The sequence below is a fragment of the Pyrus communis genome, chromosome 11, assembly GCF_041283825.1.
Source record: "Pyrus communis isolate YQ-2024b chromosome 11, ASM4128382v1, whole genome shotgun sequence".
NCBI lineage: Eukaryota > Viridiplantae > Streptophyta > Magnoliopsida > Rosales > Rosaceae > Pyrus > Pyrus communis.
The window spans coordinates 32,797,651-32,813,363 of NC_142575.1; the positions used below are offsets into that span (position 1 = coordinate 32,797,651).

Below are 15,713 nucleotides of genomic sequence, written 5' to 3' on the forward strand. Positions count from 1 at the left end.
CCAAAGAGGAAAAGGAAGAAAGGCGCGATTCAAGGGGTGAGGGTGCAATTGCTTCTGCAATCTCATCTGCTTTGCTTAAAGCCTGAAACTTGTGGAGGAAGACTCGCAGACCGACTCACTGTTCGGGGAAAAAATGAAAATGAAAATTATTATTATTTTATAATTAAAAAAGGTAGGGAATTTTCTTTCATTTTTTTCTTATTTTGGTGCAGTGGCGGGAGGTCTAATTTGTGCGAGCGCGCCACGTGGATCGGCGGCATGACAGATGTTGAACCGTGTTGCTACCCATTACCGCCAAGATTAATGGGCCATGAAGCCCATAAACCGGCCGAGTGAATCATCAACTCTTCGATCAGACCAGATTGGTGAATCCAACGGTCAGGAATAAAAAAAATTTCGACAATTTTCGACAAAGACGGTGGGCGAATGAAATAAGCAAAAGCACCTACCAACCAATTTTCGACAATTCCAGAGAGGAAGAAAATAGTGAGAGAGTAGAGACTACGAGGCATAGACAGATTAGTGAGAGAGAAAGTAGGTAAAAGCTTCAAGCTTCAATCGTTCAATCTCTTGCCATGGCTTGGTTGACGCGATTCCTAGCAGCCGTGGCTTTCTTGGCCATCGGAGTGATATTCTCCCCGGAGACCTTTGGATCGAAATCGGACGGTCTGAAATCGCCCACCCTCTCCACCTACCTAAAGCTGGCTCATCTGCTCTGCTTCTCCACCGCATTCGGCGCCGCTCTCTGGGTCACTTTCATCGGCGGCATCATCATGTTCAAGTATTCATTTTTTATCTTCTCTTGAATTTCCATTTTTTGTCAGTAATTTTGTATTTTGGTTAAAGGAGAAGATTAACAAAAAATTGAATGATTGATGAATTGGAAAATAGGAATCTTCCGCGGCATCAGTTCGGGAATCTTCAGAGCAAGATGTTTCCGGCTTATTTCACCATGGTTGGGATATGCCTTGCAGTATCAGCTGGCTCGTTTGGGTATTTGCATCCGTGGAGCTCTTCCTCTGTTGCCGACAAGTACCAGCTCGGCTTTTTGCTCTCTTCCTTTGCTTTCAATCTCACCAATCTGTTCGTCTTCACTCCCATGACTATCGAGGTAATTGCAAACTGCTGTGCATTTTTCATTTCATAAGTTTCCTGACCTTGCAATACTATCGCCAGTTTGTGATTATGTCTGTCTGCGGATTAGGTAGATAAAACGTATCACAACTCTGTCTATGTGTTTATTTGGTTAAGTCGCTGACGCTCACTGTGAAGTTGTTGGTTTATTTGGACCATAACATGTGCATGTCGTCACTGTCTGTCACGGTGCTGGTGGGTGCAGATGATGAAGCAAAGGCATAAGGTGGAGAGGGAGCAGAACATTGGGGAAGAAGTTGGATGGTCAAAGAATATGCAAGTTGCAAAGGAAAACCCAAAACTGGCAGCCATGAATAAGAAGTTTGGTATGATTCACGGACTGTCATCTCTGGCCAACATCTTGGCATTTGGCAGCCTTGCTATGCACTCGTGGTACTTGGCTGGTAAACTTAATCTGTAAGAAAATAAGAACCCAACTTCCCCTTCGCTATGTGGGCTTTCTTCTCGGTTTCACAAAGTAAAACACTTACGATTCTGAATGAATGTGAATTGACTCAAAAGTTATATGTGCACAAGAAACATAATGTAGGAAGCATACTGTGTTGTGCCGTTGGCCATCGGATGATATATATGCTTTTGTTTTGGTAGGCAATTGTTGTTTGTGGGAATCTGATCGGGAATTTGTTCTTGCCACCCACCGATGGTGTGGCATCTTTCAGTGATGAATAGATGTGGCCATCGAAAATGTGTTCTGCCTATGGCATCTTTTAGTGATGAATAAATGTGACAGTCAATGTAGCACTGATTCCAAATGGCTTCGTGATATTTTCCTTAATGCGCATTCAAAGGATCTTGCAAAGGGTTAAACTCACGGTTTTCTGCCAATTTTGCAAATTTCTGAAAAAATTAAAAGAAAAAAAAAATCATAAAATGTACAAAATATGTATGTTTCATTAACAAGAGATTCATAATAATTTCATCTTGTTTACATAGGAGTATCCAGCTCGACATTCGTCAAGTCTCTGAGAAATGAGAATGGAACAAGAAACAACACCCACTTTGGATTTTGCGTTCTATCTCTTACAAGCAAACAAATTGAATAAAGAATCATCTAATTGTTCCGCCACCCACCCGCCACCCATAAAACATGAAACGTAACATGAATCGGCCGCCTCCCTGATGCCTCGTAACCTAATACTGCCAGATTACTGCTTAGTCACCGGAAACTGATGATGCTGTATGCCCCCAAGACTAACAATCGCGCCGGTACCAAAAGCACCACAAACAAATGCATGTGCTCCCATGCAACAAGTCTACTGAACCGTTTCAACGTTTCTTTTCCCGTCTGTACTGCGCCCGAAAAGTTTAATTGCTCTTCTTTCCCCAGGTTGATTGAGGCAACAGTCCTTCCCACAATCACACCTCCTGCATGCTTGCTTCGGGGTGCTATCAAGGGCCACCACACCTTGCGGCGCTGCTGTCTCCTGGCCTTTCTGATCTGGCTAAGCTCTTCCCGAATTACCCCGCGAACAGATTTTAAGTAAGAATTCACATCATGATCTCTTTGAATGGTTCCTTCTGAACCATATGCAGACCGATCACTTAAGATTTCAAGTGGGTGTGGTGAGTTTAGGAATACCAACTGTGCAGCGCGGAGCTGCTTCTCTGCATCACTGCCATCAGACAGAGGACAGCTTAGAAGATACAGACCGCTGCCTGCTGGAAGAAGATGATGATTTGGGGAGAATTTCTCATCTGGTTGAAGAATCAGGATCTCCCCCATTGGAGAATACAGTAGCTTCTGTTTTGAGAAAAGACAAAAATGATCAGCTATAAATGTCAAAATCAGGGGAATGATGAAACAGATATCTTCAATGTTTCTTCTGTTCTCCTATTGTGATCTTTATGAGACAGTATTAGTCTTACCTGGTTATTGAGACAGGGATGATTCCGAAAGTTCCCATTCAAAGCCTTGAGAAGCTCTGCCACATGATTTGGGTAATTGCAAGAGAAGGCACGGGGTACAATGTCTCTGTGCAACGTAATAGACTGAACATGACTTCGCGGTAATCCAAGCTTGCGAAGCAATTGATCACCTTCACACATAATGGATGGTGCACCAAAAGTAATAACAGGAAGCAGGGAAGAAATTGGCACTTCTAGCCGTATAAGCAACATGAGATTTATTAAGAGTGCCAAGCTTCCCCCTAAAGAATGCCCAGTATAACGAAAGGTTGCATGGTCACCATGAGATTTGAGGTGAGCATGGACTTCAGGCAGCATCTGTTCGTATATCCCTTTCGCAGCCTCGTATATGCCTCTATGCACAAGCACATCCAGTCCCTAGAAAAAGAAGATTCATTCAATAAGTAATTACTTAAAAGAGCATTCTTCAATCATCTCATACAAACAAGGTCAATACAAAGACTAGGAAAACTAAAGAAAATGTGGAGAAGGGATTAACCTCAAACTGAATGGGCTCAAAAAGTAGATTTGCTTGCCAGGATGCTAGTGATTCAGACCCCTGCAAAACATGTAGATCGGAGGTCAAGTATAGAAAACAAATGAGCTGGTAAGTAAATTATAAAACCGGGAAATATTCTCTGAAACAGAAGTATAAAACCACAATCGGTTTCCTTACCTGAATGACAAAGAATCTGGTGCCACTTCGATCATCATCGCATACAAACCATTCACAAGGTGATGAAATTGTTGAATTTAAGTCATCTGCAACAGCCTGCTTTACTTCTTCCTTTGCAGCAACCACAGCTGTAACTGAGTCGGTGGTTGCCATTAAAGCAGCCACTTCTGAGTTCATCCTATTAACAGCTTCACTTCTTTCACTGCCTTCTTCAGGGTAGTCTTTTTCTGCCTCGGTCTCTGAGGATTTGAATGGAAGTATGCTCGTTGTTTGAGAATGCAGATAGGAAGCTGCAGAAGCAGCAATTTGATAAGCAGCAGATGGACTTATTCGATATCCATAGTTCTTTTGCTCCTTTACTTCCGCATCTTCTTCCTTGTCTTCCTTAAGGTTTTTTTCAGTTTCTCGAATCTCAGCTGACTCCTGATCTTTCTCAGTTTTAGTAGTCAATTCCTTCTTCTCTACTGAAGAAGTAACAAAACGCAGACCATAACTTCTTAGAAGATTTCCTGTCTGAATTTGAAACTAAGTCAGAATAAGTTCTTATTATGCAAGTAGCCTTTATATAGGAATTGAATTGGTTGATGGTAAATTAGATACATGAGATGGAATATGTGAGATTCGGTGAGTGATTATCTGATTTAAGGCAAAATGTAACTATAGCATCATATACATATCATGAACCTCAAGTTATTAAGAAGTCAGTAACGTCATCAAACGAGTAGATAATCAAACTGCGAATCGATAAACAACAGAACACAAGACCCGAGTGATGCCTTATTACAAGATGTATAAACTTCATCTTAACACAGAAAATTTCCTAACCGAGGTAAACAACTAATATCTATTAAATCACATTCCTATCAAATGCAGAATTCACTACCTCAGGCGCAGACGCACGTCAAAGGAAGACAAATTCCATAAGATTTTCCAGAATTCAGACGACGAGGTCTTATGACTCATGAATGAGCCCATTTAATTGGCTTACCAGATACAAGTGCTGGATTGAAGAAATTATGGAGACATTAAAAGAAGACGCAGACAAACAAAATAGGAAGCTACAAAAACAGATTTCGAAGAAGCAGCCTAATAGGACTAACTGGTCAGGCAATCAAATCAAAGATGACCAAAATTGCTGGATTACAAAACACGAGAAATTGTAACAAGGGAAATTGGGACCAAACCAAATCAGAAATTATAGAAATTATAGAAACCTCAATTGGGAATGAAGGAATGATGTGTGCGTACCTGGATTTTAGGAATGCAATAAGCTAAGCTCCCCAAATACGACATTTGAGCATACAACCTCGCCTCCGCCAACGAGACCTTCCGAAGCAACCGACAAAACGTGTCTTGATCAAACTCGGCCTCATCTGAAACACTACAACAATTATTGTCGTCATCGTCTTCCTCCGAGTCATCATCCACCAATGTTTTTCTATCTCCCGTGGGTAGCTCTGCAACGCCGCCACTCTTGCCTCCCTGCTGTTCCTCTCTCCTGTGTAGAGAGAGAGACCTCACGTGCAAAATCTTCAAAACCCAGTTCCCACTTTGACCGTCCGACGCCCTGGTCGCACTCTGGAGCTCCTCCTCCTTCTCCTCCTGCTCGCCCTCCTCCTTAGAGGACAAGGGGACGGCGTCGTCGAGAGCCATCCCATTGTAGGCGGGTCCACCTCCTCTTGCTGCTCCAGGCCATAAGGATTTCAGAGGGTGCTTGAATGAGAATCCGGAAAACGGCGTTGTCCTTTTCTGAGCCGCGGTTACGGTTGACTTGTCAATCCCAGATGCGGAGGAGCAGCCAATGGCGCTCACCTGAGACGGAGATGGGTTCGTACGGGTATCGAGGGCTGCAGCCGCTGAGATGTTGGAAGATAGGCCGTGTATCCCTGGCGCAGTTGTTTTCAGACAAAGACCATCCATTTCTTGAGACTCCCTGCTTCCTTGTCTTCCTTTCCTCTTCTTTTTGATGTATAGAGAAAGAGGGAGAGGGAGAGAGAGAGAGAGAGAACAAATATGATAAATGGGGATTTTGGTTTGATTTTGTGTTGGGAGGTTTTGGTTTGATTTCGCAAAACACGTAAACAAATAAAAAACTTGAAAGGCGTTAACCTACAATTTACAAATAAGTAAAGTCTCTGAATTCAAATTTGGGTGGGTCGTCTGTGTTTCTTTCTTGCACGAAGCTACGGGAAATGGAACTGAGAGGGAGAGAGGGGCCTTTTAACGCGAGACGGAGAGAGGAAGAAGACGAAAAAGTAAGAAAACAAAGGAAAGAAAGGGAAAAGGGAAAGGGGTTTGTTTGTAATCTAGGGAGTTTTTTGTAAAACCACAAATGCTCACCAAACTTGCAACTTTGCAAGTCACGCCCTTTTCAAGCTTCTCTCAACTGTATGTTTAATAAACCTTTTTTTGACCCAAATGGAGAAATAAGGCGATGGTTTGGATTTGAAAACATTTTCCATTTCCGAATGTTGTAGCAATGTAGCGTGCATTAACGTTTTACGTTTCATCGCTAAATTGTTTGCAACTTCATAAAATATTTTATGGGTTTGATTGGGTTCAAATTTCAATAGCTGCTATACTTATTCCCTATTAGACTATCAAATTAATAATAATGCATTAGGGAATTTAGAAAGTTTTGGTATACCATGTTCGTGAAAAAAGTGGCATTGGAGAATCATCGTCTTCACTTTATTATAGAATCCTCTCTGAATTCTTTTTGTGGAGATTCGAATGATCAATCAATCGTGTCCGTTTATCGTGCATCGTATGGTTAGAAATTATTTTAAATTTTAAATTTTAAATTAAATATAAATAATACCTAACAAAAATTTATTAAACGATGTACACTAAATTAATATGAATGATTGATTTCCGAATCCCTACAAAAAGGATCTCGAAAGAATCCTTGTCCGTAAAGAATCAGAATCTACGGCTGGATCATATGTGTGACGTGTCCTTAATAAAAGGCTCTATCTTTCTTTGTACCTATCTTTTTTATTCGCTACACAACAGAGTAGCAACAAAACAAAAGTCGACAATATTGAATTAGGTATGAAAGAACGGACTTCTTCTACATTTAACACGTGGCCATGACACACCAACACGGCCCTACGTCCTGTCCCTCTCTCAACACTTTCTATTTATGAAACTAATTAGTAAGGATATTACAACGTGGTAATTTATACTCTCTCTTCTTTTTTGTCAAAAATAAATTAAAAACAAAACAAAAACCATGCGTTGTTGTGTTGTGTTGTGTGTGTTCCTACTTAAAACTGGTGCATGGTATAGTGTGATCCATTGAGTATATAGTATTTGGTTGAAGCTAAACTATTATAACGGAAAAGTCGGCGGAGTTGGATTTTGAAGGCAAACCAACCCTTGTTAGGCAAAACACAAAGGACAAAAGGCAATTTATTAGCTACGGTGAATAGAGCTTTCCCCCCTCAATGTATGTTTCGGAGGCACTAGGCAGGCACACCTATTTCTAATTTTGGACGTCCCCTTAAATGAGGAGGTGGTCTTGATGTCAAATTATGTTAGGAGAGTTGATCCACTTTTTATGTCGCCGTCCGACAACACAAGCATACAAAAAGAGTCGGCTTCCCTTCTTTTGTAGGTGGGAAATAATTGGGATGCCAATTTGGAATATAGTCACCAGCCTAAACTCGCAAGCAAGCCAGCAAGGAAAGTAGGTAGCTCATCCCCAACTTCCAACCACAACTTGACCCACATTGCAATTTTCACAACTTTGAGTCCCAAATCCAATCCTTATCCAATAATCTTTGGACGTCTCATTAACCAGGCCCAATTCACGATCCAGTTTAACGGCTCTACTGTGGAATGTCGAATGCATGTAAAAAATTCACAAAAAGATGATATAACAACAACAAAAGATATCTTTTTGTCGTAAAATGTTTTGCTCTGTTGGCTAAAACTCAGGAGGAGGGGCTCAGGGCTCAAACAACAACTCAGGGCCTTCTTAATGTCTCTCTTCTCATCTCATCATGTTACAATTGGAAAACATTTTAAACTACCAAAACAAAAACAAAATTACATATCCTCTATTCCTACTTACTTATCCCAGAACCGCCTTGATCTTTGTCTTTTGATCATCTGTTACCGAGTTCGGGAATAAAACCTCAAATGTTACGTACAAATCTCCTTTCTTGTTGCTGAAATGTAGAGGCATCCCTTCCCCTTTGAATTTCCTCACTTCCTTGGGCCTTGTAATTCCCTGCATCGTTATCAACGTAAACCTCAGTTTAACCCATACTATTTATCCATCCCCTTCTTTCCCCATAGAAATTTTAAGGTAGAAAAGCATGACATATTTTAAAGCAAATTTCCCTACAGGTGACAAGTACATGCCATGCTCACTCACCTTTGAGCTAATGTCCACCAAATGATCATCAAGGTGCTTAATAGTCTTCTCAAAGCCAACAAGAGCTTGAACCTGTATATACATTACATTGTAAGCCCAAGAAATCAACTCCACATTCTACAACCTAAAAACTTGTATGTCCAGTTTTAAGGTCCTCATGCTAGCTGCAACTTTTTCCTAACCTGGCTAGCTAACGATAACAATAAAACCTAACACACAAATTCATTCGGCTCATACCAGTGTGATAGTGATAGTTGTGTGTAAGTTGTTGCCTTCCCTTTTGAACCGGTCGTGAGCTGCTGTGCGGATGCGGAACTGCAAAAACAATGCGGACAGTTATTGCCAGAACATGGCCCATGAATTATCAATTTACTAAACAAGGTGGCAAGGTCATAGAACTAACTTTTAGATCTCCAGGTTCTCCATCAATTATAGGCTCACCATCTTCATAGAAGACCACCTCCTGTAAAATGGCAGAATTCATCTCATCCGAATCAGACATGAGTATACTAATGAGAGCAACCGTAGCCAGGAAACTTTCGACTTTGCAAAACAGAACCCAGTTTCATAAAAGTTATACTCACAAATTGAAATATCAACCAGTTTCATAAATTTACACTTACGAACTGGATTTGAAACAATATCAAGCAGCTCCATCAATCTTATGTGGAACAATAAATAAAGTTACCGCTCACACTAAAAGCTTATATTTCAGAAGATTCATAATGATACTCTAAAGGAATCAACAGGAATTAAAACACCAACACATATACGAGGGAATACATGAAAACACTGGGAAGAGATATTCGAATATGCGCATATGGAGGAAGTTATCTGTTGTTAACTGACATAAGCATATTGACAGAAATAAAAATTCAAGTTGCAAAAGAAAATGACGAATGAAAGCTTACTTGCCCATCTTGCATCCCTTTCTCAATATCAACAGTAACGAAATATCCCTCCCTTTCATATTTGACATTGGAACATTGGTCACAGACCTGAAAGAGCATAACAAAGTATGTAAGTACGGTAGTAGCATAATAGCCAGTGAAACTAATTGAAGAAAGGGATAGGGAAACAAAAGAGATAGAAATGCACTCAGAAGATTTTGCTGGAAGAAATGTTTGTTGAAGCATATACCTGTTCTGTCATCTGTTGGAACATCCCTGGACCAATTTGCCTGTGATATACCTCATTTCTGCAGTTACATTGTCTCTTGCCTGGTGCTGGCTTCAGAATGTTCTTCTCCCTCCAAACCTGATAAGGACACTCTACAATCACACACACAAAAAATGGAAACATCTACCAGCCTACAGGCTTGGAAAACTTGGTTTCTCTTGCATGTAATAAACGTAGAAACAAGATGTCAGAAAACACAACACATCGAAAAGCAGCGACCATATCAGAGAGACAGCGAGAGAGAAACTAGTTATGCCCTGCTATTGGCTACCACTAAAACTCATTTTCATTATATATTGTTTTCTGTCACAGTTGATGTAATTACTTCCCATTATTTTGTTTTTTTTGTTAAAGCTTACTTCCCATTATTGGAATGGTTCAAATGTAGCAAGTAAAAGTGTAGCATTGGCGAACAACTTCATACCTTTCACATTGTATGAGGAATGCTTAATATTAGATACTGGAAGATAGCAATGCATATTCTTAATTGAGAGCTTAAAAGCTATACATGTCTCTTGCCTTTAACGAGCCTCCCATATAGAGGTCTTCCAATGTTGCATCCAATTCAACGATTACATCATCTCCCTTGATGATTCTATCTTCTTCTTCCGTAGGGCGTCCACCACCAAAAAACCTATATGAAAAAGAAAAGATGAGTTTTATGGAAAGTTCAACAAGTAAAGCTGTTTGCACCGTTGTTTTTGGTCTCACTAAGCCCTCACTAAATGTGTGAAGTGGAGAGCAAAGGGCCTCCTCACCCACATCTTAGGGTTCCTTGGTTCCTCATCATTTGGAAACTCTCAGTTCTCTATATGTACAATGTAACCCACATTATAGTAAAATCTAGGCATAACTCAACGTGGACTGAATTGGATAAACCACGATCAATCAGTGTTTGTGTGGTCCCATACTCTCTATCTCATTGAATAGTTATTCGGAATCAATACCAGCTACTGCTACCTTACTTTTAAGTAAGTAATTAAACTCAAACATGCTCCCCCAGGTCCATAGATTAGAGACATTAAATCTTAAAATTCTAGTTTTTCAGTTTTGAATTGGTGTAGGTTGCTAACATGAATAAATTACGATGTGATGTGAGTTACGGAGTAAGGAAACTGAAAAGTATAGCAATAAAATTGAACGAAGCATACTCGGAAAAAATGTCGTTGATGTTCATTCCCATGCCGCCGCCACCTCGGCCTCCACTAGCTGCATGCTGTTTCAAACCCTCTTCTCCGTACCTATCGTATATGTTCCTCTTTTCGCTATCCGAAAGCACCTCGTATGCTAATCAAATCAATCAAAGGACCTATTATTATTCTCAGCATCATTGTCATTGATTATTATAGCTAGGAAAAAGAACTGAGATTTGAGAAAGAAGGAAGGAAAGATACCATTGTTAATGTCGGCGAATCGTTTGTTGGCTTCTTCGTTGCCGGGGTTCTTATCAGGATGGTACTTCAAGGCGAGCTTCCGGTAAGCCCTCTTGATCTGCTCGTCGGAGGCTCCCTTGGGCACCTGCAGTATTTCATAATAGCTCTTCCCTGCGGCCGCAATGAGGGCGGCGACAGCGAAGGAGAGGAAGAAGAGGAACACAAGTACCAGCTTGGTTCTGTGGTGCGCCATCGCAAAGAAAGATCTGGGCTTGGATGGTGGATCTACCCCCAACCACTCAAACTCTCTCTGTTCGATTGAATTCACTGAGAGACAATAGAAACAGTAGCTCGACTGGCTTCGGCGGACAGCGGTTCCGAGGGTCCTCCTCCTCCTCCTCCTCCTCCTCCTCCTCCAGAGAGTCCCTGAGAGTCCTGAGACCTGGGAAGTCGTGGGATGGAGTGTTGAGTTGGTTCGTTGGTCCGTTGGTTGTGATTTGATTTCCTCTCCAAACAAACTGTATGAAAGTTGAACTCACTTTTTGGTCAATTCCCGAGTTTGTGTCAAACCATCAATTGCATATGGCAACGTGTTTTCCTCCAAGATTGGCCAATCACGTTGAACGTACAGTTGTTCCACCCAATCATAGTCTGCCACGTCGGATACGCTTCCGTTAATGCGCGTTCCTTCTGGAACCGGACTGGAGGCCGCGATGTCGAAAATGAAGTATGGGCCGCGTATTATTATCTTCATTCAAAACCAAAGCCTAAATAATAAAAGACTTGATTGTGGGCTTTTCATACATGTCTCAGATCCTCCCGAGCCAGGCAGGAAGGTGGCGTCCTTGCTTTTGGTCTTACTCATTTTTCTGCTCAGAATTTGAGTGGGCTGAAGTCCACATCATCGGTACAATGGGCCCGTTACAAATGAATTAATAACAGAAACAAATATTAATAAAAAATAAAATAAACAGATAATGCTTGTATCCCATGGGCATACACGTATCCTATTTGGAAATAATGTAATTTTGGACTGAATAAAATTAACGATTATAATCTTTCAACTGAGAGTTCTTAGGTCGTCACTTAGCATTATAGTTTAATAGTATTCATCTTCATTTGTATGTGAGAGGTCTTATATTCGATGATTTTATTAATTTTTAAAACAGTGAAGTGATGAAAATGCCCCTATATATGGGATTGTTGACTTTAATTGACCGTCATTTCGTGAAGCGTATGAGCTATTATTTTACTGTATTCTTGAAGTAATGAACGGTACGAACGCGTGGACACAAGCAGAATCGAAATTAGAGCTACAATTAAAATTTTACAAAACTACGAACATGAAGGGCGTTTTAGTAGTTTCACATTTATGGGAGATATTTTCTGTATTTCTTTTTGTGGCCTTGAGCTGTGTACCACCTGGGGCCCACACCCCATACTCCTCCCATACTTTAACTCTTTTCTTCTCTGCAAATCGAGGGCATCACCACCACGCCAGTTACAATTATCACCAATCCGGCGAGTTCTCAGGGCAGCTCCCTTATGTCCTCTCTTAAACTCTCTCTCTCTCTCTTGTCCTTTCCCTCCATGTACACTAATACATAGCAACACCACCTCGTTGTCTCCGTGCGAGCCTCACAACGAGACCATTTTCATATTACTGCCATCACCAACCACTTGTACGACCAGAACTGAAGGCAGAGCTTTGAGCTCGTTTTTCTCTCTCGTCCCTTCCTCTACAAATTAAACCGAACCACCATTATCCTTGGCGAGTTATCATGGAACCTAGCGAGTTCTCCACAATCCCAACCAAGGTAAGCCTCGGGACTTCCTTGATCATTCCCTCATAAGTCTAGTTCTGAAGCTACGTGCATGTTTTGATGGTGTTCAAGTGCGAAAAAAACCTCGGGGAAGGTTTCCTAGAAAACTGGGGAGGGAAAAGTTGTGGCCACCAAGCCATTTTTAGGTTATTTTTTCCAGCCAACACCATCCATATCTCGGTTCCCTTTTGGTGAAACACATCACAAGGAGCTTCGATGCCCGCGAGTGGGTTCAACCAACATGATTTGTGAGTGGATCTTTGCTTTTAAATACTATATATTTATTTTGTTTCCACATATATATATACACACACTTAATAAAGAATTTACTACGTATACCTAGATTAGATTAACGTTTATAATAATTTACGAAACTATGCTAAATCCTAGGAGGTGCACATATATGCGTACTACTATGGGATTTTATATACGACCATGATTAACATTTTATTTAAATAATATGTTGTTGACTAGAATTATCGAATCATTGTGGCATGATTATATTTATGTTATATGCTCATCGTGTGCTACACTAGTGTTAGTACTCCCCCGGGGCCAGGGCCAGTCTTTCATGTGTATGTTCACATTGCACCATAAGCTCACTTTGGATCCATTGTAGGTGTCAGTCATGTCCTAAACTATTATAGGCAATTGGGACTCGTATGTGATGTGCATATCGCCAGTCTTTACGTAATTGCAGTACTAAAACGTAAATCATTATTACATACAGTCATGTTTATGTCCGAATATCTCTAGGTGAACTCGTGTTTCAACATATGTCAATGAGCACTTGATATTATATGATCATTCTTTCAAGTTATGGTGATTACAGATTTATAGGTTGTCATGCGTTTTATACGTTGAATATCGTGAATTGTTGCATCCTGGTGATATTCATGTTTACGATAATTATTTTCATACTATACATAGTATGTTATATGTTGGAACTATACTTATTTTACGATGAGGGGTTATAATGTCTTCAAAAAGGTTTTTACAAAGCTTTATTTTTAGGCCCACTCATCTTTGTTTTTCGCCCCTCCAGGTTTTAGTAGCAAAGCTTTCGTGTTGACGAGGGTTTTTGGCAAATCTTGGTATAGGTGATTACTTTCGATAGTATAATTATCATTCTACCTTACTGTATTTTAATTATGCTCTGACGTCACTTGTGAAATGAGTTCATTTACGCTCGCATGCGCACTCTTACATTTAGGTACTTTTAAGTTTAAATTTACTCACACTTTCCACATCACTACACTTTATGATTTCGTCAACTTCCTGGTGTCGGCCAGCACAGCTGGATTCGGAGTCCAGGTGGACATTTCGGGTCAGGGTGTGTCACGATTCCCGCCAAAGGCGAATTTGAACTACATTATTGGTAGCTCATTGTGAGGCTAAGACCATCTCCTCCCCTTTAGTGTAAAAAATATATTTTGTAAAAAAATAAAAAAAAATAAAAAAAAAAGTCTTAGGTTCGATTCTCTACTAAGACGAATTTGAACCACATTATTGTTAGTCTATTGTAAGGTTAAGTCTTTAGTGTAGGTAATATCGTTTTATTAAAAAAACTTTAAATTTATTAATTTTCATTTGAAGATCATTTTAACAAAATATCATTCGAATTTGAGATCGTTTAATCATTCAAAAGTATCAAATAAATAGACGGTTCATTATAAAGATGTTACTTGCTACTCGAACCGTCAAACAGTAATTTTTTTTTCTTTTGGTAACAATTTAAAATATAAATTTGAATGACTAATTAATCTTCAATAAAAGTAAATTTTTTTTAAAGATATTTCCAATGAAAATTTAAAAATTTAATTACTTCCTATTATAAAATTGTACAGTTAATATAAATTATTCGTGAGAGGAAATGAACTCGTCTCCTACAAATGAGTGCAAGCATTATACAAAATAAAATTATTTGTGTGGTAGCTGCCACCTGGCAGAAATAAACACTTCGAGGATTCTTCTAGTTTTCAAGCGGAGGCTGTGAACTGAATGAACGAAAAAGGCCCAGAGAGAGCAGAGCAAGAACAACATCAGCAAAAGAATTAAATATCGTTATGCCTTGTTGCTTTTCTTGAAAATTGATGGATGCATGGATTTTTTGTTATGAATCACATAGTAACACGACATCCCCAAGGTCATCCTTTTTTCCTTCTGTTTTTCCTACTTAACGTCTATATGGAATAGCTACTTAATATTACTATGGTATAGTCTTATTTATTTTTATTTGTGAGTAAGATGTATAAAGTTCAATTCTTGCTAAGTCGAATCCAAATCAAATTATCATGATTAACTCATTATAAAATTTAAGACAGTTAAGCCCACTCTTTCACCTTTTAATGTTGATAACATCAAATATATTAAAAACAAAACATTTATATGCAACATGGAGGCGCATATATATCGTAAACATGTATATGAAAATTTATGATTACTCATGTCATTCATTAGTCAACTAGTAACACATGGATTCCTTTGAATATGAGAAACAACAATTGTTGTTTGCTACGCCCCTATTAGAAGTGGGTATGCCTTACTAACTTGAGAGTTCAAACGCACTTAATATGATCTCACAAAAAGTGATAATGAATCTTTTACCCACTTGACTTAATTATTCATACAACTAATAACTTTAATCACTTGCTTAGTTATAAGCCCACGCTGCAAGGCTCGTACTTGACAAAAGATAAGCATGCACACAAACAGTGCAAGTTTTTTATTTTTATTTTTTCAAAAGAACGAACTATATAATTAATCTAATTTAAACTAAGGTTTTCCACCGAGGATATGCTCTAATAAAACTAAATGGTTTATAGTATGTACACATTGGATATCTTTAATTAAACTTCATTGTAATGCCGATCAGGACACAGAACCTTAGCTATATATATGAATGATATCCATGAATCATCACGAGTTGGCTTTTATTACAATAATATAAATTCAGTATGAATATGATGTGATATGATCATATGCACATTACTTGTTTTTACTTGGTACGTACGTACGTACTCGGTACTTCACAACTTATTATCATCTACCTAGCTAGGTAGGATTAACGTCTCTACTTAATCTCTAATACAAACTAGAGAGTAGACTCAGCTACCGACATAGCCTTACAAATATGATTAGGTATGCGAACGCCAGCCATGAGTACTAAATGTTGGGATAATGTAAACTATGAACTCATATAACTAATTGATTTTATG

The 15,713-nt window shown here is 39.4% G+C and overlaps 3 protein-coding genes across 3 annotated transcripts; 1 reads left to right on the forward strand and 2 right to left on the reverse strand.

Moving 5' to 3' along the window:
• Window positions 1-411: 411 nt before the first annotated feature.
• Window positions 412-1,907, forward strand: LOC137742526 (Late embryogenesis abundant protein (LEA) family protein). Its single transcript, XM_068482416.2, has 3 exons — window positions 412-781; window positions 892-1,111; window positions 1,340-1,907. The coding sequence occupies exons 1-3, from the start codon at window positions 576-578 to the stop codon at window positions 1,553-1,555; spliced, it is 642 nt and encodes a 213-aa protein (XP_068338517.1). The 5' UTR covers window positions 412-575; the 3' UTR covers window positions 1,556-1,907.
• Window positions 1,908-2,026: 119 nt separating this feature from the next.
• Window positions 2,027-6,290, reverse strand: LOC137742525 (phospholipase A1 PLIP2, chloroplastic). Its single transcript, XM_068482415.2, has 5 exons — window positions 4,985-6,290; window positions 3,737-4,249; window positions 3,560-3,619; window positions 3,022-3,438; window positions 2,027-2,896 (listed from the first exon to the last, which is right to left on the reverse strand). Exons 1-5 carry the CDS (start codon window positions 5,654-5,656, stop codon window positions 2,312-2,314), a joined length of 2,247 nt encoding a protein of 748 aa, XP_068338516.2. The 5' UTR covers window positions 5,657-6,290; the 3' UTR covers window positions 2,027-2,311.
• Window positions 6,291-7,617: 1,327 nt separating this feature from the next.
• Window positions 7,618-11,241, reverse strand: ATERDJ3B (DNAJ heat shock family protein). The gene is made up of 9 exons (XM_068482533.2): window positions 10,694-11,241; window positions 10,451-10,586; window positions 9,819-9,933; window positions 9,261-9,377; window positions 9,032-9,118; window positions 8,524-8,583; window positions 8,358-8,435; window positions 8,121-8,192; window positions 7,618-7,973 (listed from the first exon to the last, which is right to left on the reverse strand). The coding sequence occupies exons 1-9, from the start codon at window positions 10,923-10,925 to the stop codon at window positions 7,815-7,817; spliced, it is 1,056 nt and encodes a 351-aa protein (XP_068338634.2). The 5' UTR covers window positions 10,926-11,241; the 3' UTR covers window positions 7,618-7,814.
• Window positions 11,242-15,713: the final 4,472 nt, after the last annotated feature.